We start from the raw sequence: 2205 nt of genomic DNA on the forward strand, positions 1-2205 counted from the left end.
CTTTTTTTTACAGACATTTTAGTGCCCCAAAGTTCGGCTCCTCTGACTTTAATGGGGTTTGTTGTTCGGGGGTCAAGTTTGGAATCCGAATCATACTTTGAAACAAAGTTTGGCCGAACCCCTCGAACCCGGACTTCCCGCGGTCCGCTCATCCCTAGTTATTAGCTTATAACTTGCAGCTCCTGAGACCCCCAGTGGCGCCATCTGCAGCATTACTAGGGCACGTCATGGGAGGTGTATTTTTAGGGGCCCTGCTAGGAGATGCTCTTCACAGAATGACCACACACAGATGGGATGCTGTTCAGAGTTTATTGAGGTATTGCACATATCGTGACAGTGTGTCAGCGCAGAACCGGCCCGGGCTTCTCTGTAAGGCACAAGGCGGCTATGTCCAGTGTCAATGTAGGACCGGGGACAGTAACATCCTGAGAGGACTGGCATAGATGGTAAGCTCTGGGGACAGTTCTCCCTCCTGTGGGATCAGGGTCTGGCCTTTTATATACCGTACCCTCTATGCCATCAGTTGCCCCGCTGTATAGACAATCCTGTCCCGAACGTCTCACAACAAGATCAGCAGCACTTGCAAAAAACATGGGACCGTCTACAAGCTGGTGTAGACAGATTCTGGATTCTGTTCATCTCCATACCCAGAATCCTCACAAGAGGGCGTCTGGTGTGAACAGTGCGTCATGGCAAATACCACCTTAACAGTGCCCGCTACGGAGCCCCCGGCGCAGCTGCCGAGAGCCTCCAGAAGATGGAGTGATCTGTAAATGGCTCCTGCTGGGACTGTGGGGCGGTTCTACAATAGCAGCCTGTGAAGCCATATTAAGATCAGTCAACAGCAGCTCCTCAGCAGATCCATGCGGCAGCAGGACAGGAGTAAATGTGGAGCTCACAGCGGGAAGCAGCGTTCTTGTTCCAACACCCAAAGAGCAGCGTCTAGTTCCTAAATGAAATGTGGTGAAGATCACGGCCAAAGCAACAAGAGACCTTTTGACTCGTGAGACCCCATAGAAATCCATGTGGCAGTGAGGATGGGGCCTCTCCATGATGCCAACCACTTGTATAATGGCCGCCAGTTACTGGAAGGTGATGTGATACTCGGGGTACGCCTGGATGTCATTGAATATGATGAACATGGAAGGGTTAGCCGGGTTGTCGGTGACGCTGTCGTACAGGTCGGTGGGGTTGGCTGGATTCTTGGCCGGAGGAGCCACCATATCCTTCTTTCCTGCACAGAAGACCCCAGTAAGGACTCGGGCCAGGTACAAATGCTTGTGACCGTTGGCATCAGGTGGCGAGAACTGGCGGGCAGAGTAAATCGCGTTTACAGCAAAGTACGTTCCATTCCCGTACATCGCGGCTGAGAGGAGGAAAAGCAAGAATTAGAAGGATGCTGCAAAACACGTCACAGACGTGACCGCAGGGGGTGTCCAGAAGCGGGCCAGACATAGCTGGACACTGGGCTGGTGATCACAGCAGCTAAGCAGAGGGTCAGACCGGGGAGAGGGGCTTCATAAGAAAGACAGACCTGGTCCCTAAGCCTGTGTGGCCCCTGGCCCCGTTCCCTAATCATTACCCTACTAATAATGCAGTGTGGAGATTCACATTGCCCATGAGAAAGAAGTGTTTGACCTAAAGGGAGTGCATACCCTAGAGGCTGCCCAAGGGGCGTGCACACCCTAGAGGCGGCCCAAGGGGCGTGCATACCCTAGAGGGTGGCCAAAGGGCGTGCATACCCTAGAGGCTGCCCAAGGGGCGTGCACACCCTAGAGGCTGCCCAAGGGGCGTGCATACCCTAGAGGGTGGCCAAAGGGAGTGCATACCCTAGAGGCTGCCCAAGGGCGTGCACACCTAGAGGCTGCCCAAGGCGTTGCTACCATGAGGTGCCCAAGGGGCGTGCATACCCTAGAGGTGGCCAAAGGGCGTGCATACCCTAGAGGCTGCCCAAAGGGCGTGCATACCCTAGAGGCTGCCAAGGGGAGTGCACAACCTAGAGGCTGCCCAAGGGGCGTGCATACCCTAGAGGCTGCCCAAGGGGCGTGCATACCCCAGAGGCTGCCCAAGGGGCGTGCATACCCTAGAGGCTGCCCAAGGGGTGTGCATACCCTAGAGGCTGCCCAAGGGGCGTGCATACCCTAGAGGCTGCCCAAGGGGTGCATACCCTAGAGGGCTGCCAAGGGGTGTGCATCCCTAGAGGCT

General features: G+C 55.4%; 1 protein-coding gene across 1 annotated transcript; it reads right to left on the reverse strand.

Moving 5' to 3' along the window:
* Positions 1-295: 295 nt before the first annotated feature.
* LOC122923600 (protein mono-ADP-ribosyltransferase PARP15-like) lies at positions 296-1392 on the reverse strand. The gene has a single exon (XM_044274467.1). It carries the CDS (start codon positions 1359-1361, stop codon positions 1083-1085), a length of 279 nt encoding a protein of 92 aa, XP_044130402.1. The 5' UTR covers positions 1362-1392; the 3' UTR covers positions 296-1082.
* Positions 1393-2205: the final 813 nt, after the last annotated feature.

This window comes from Bufo gargarizans, unplaced genomic scaffold (genome assembly GCF_014858855.1).
Source record: "Bufo gargarizans isolate SCDJY-AF-19 unplaced genomic scaffold, ASM1485885v1 original_scaffold_1771_pilon, whole genome shotgun sequence".
NCBI lineage: Eukaryota > Metazoa > Chordata > Amphibia > Anura > Bufonidae > Bufo > Bufo gargarizans.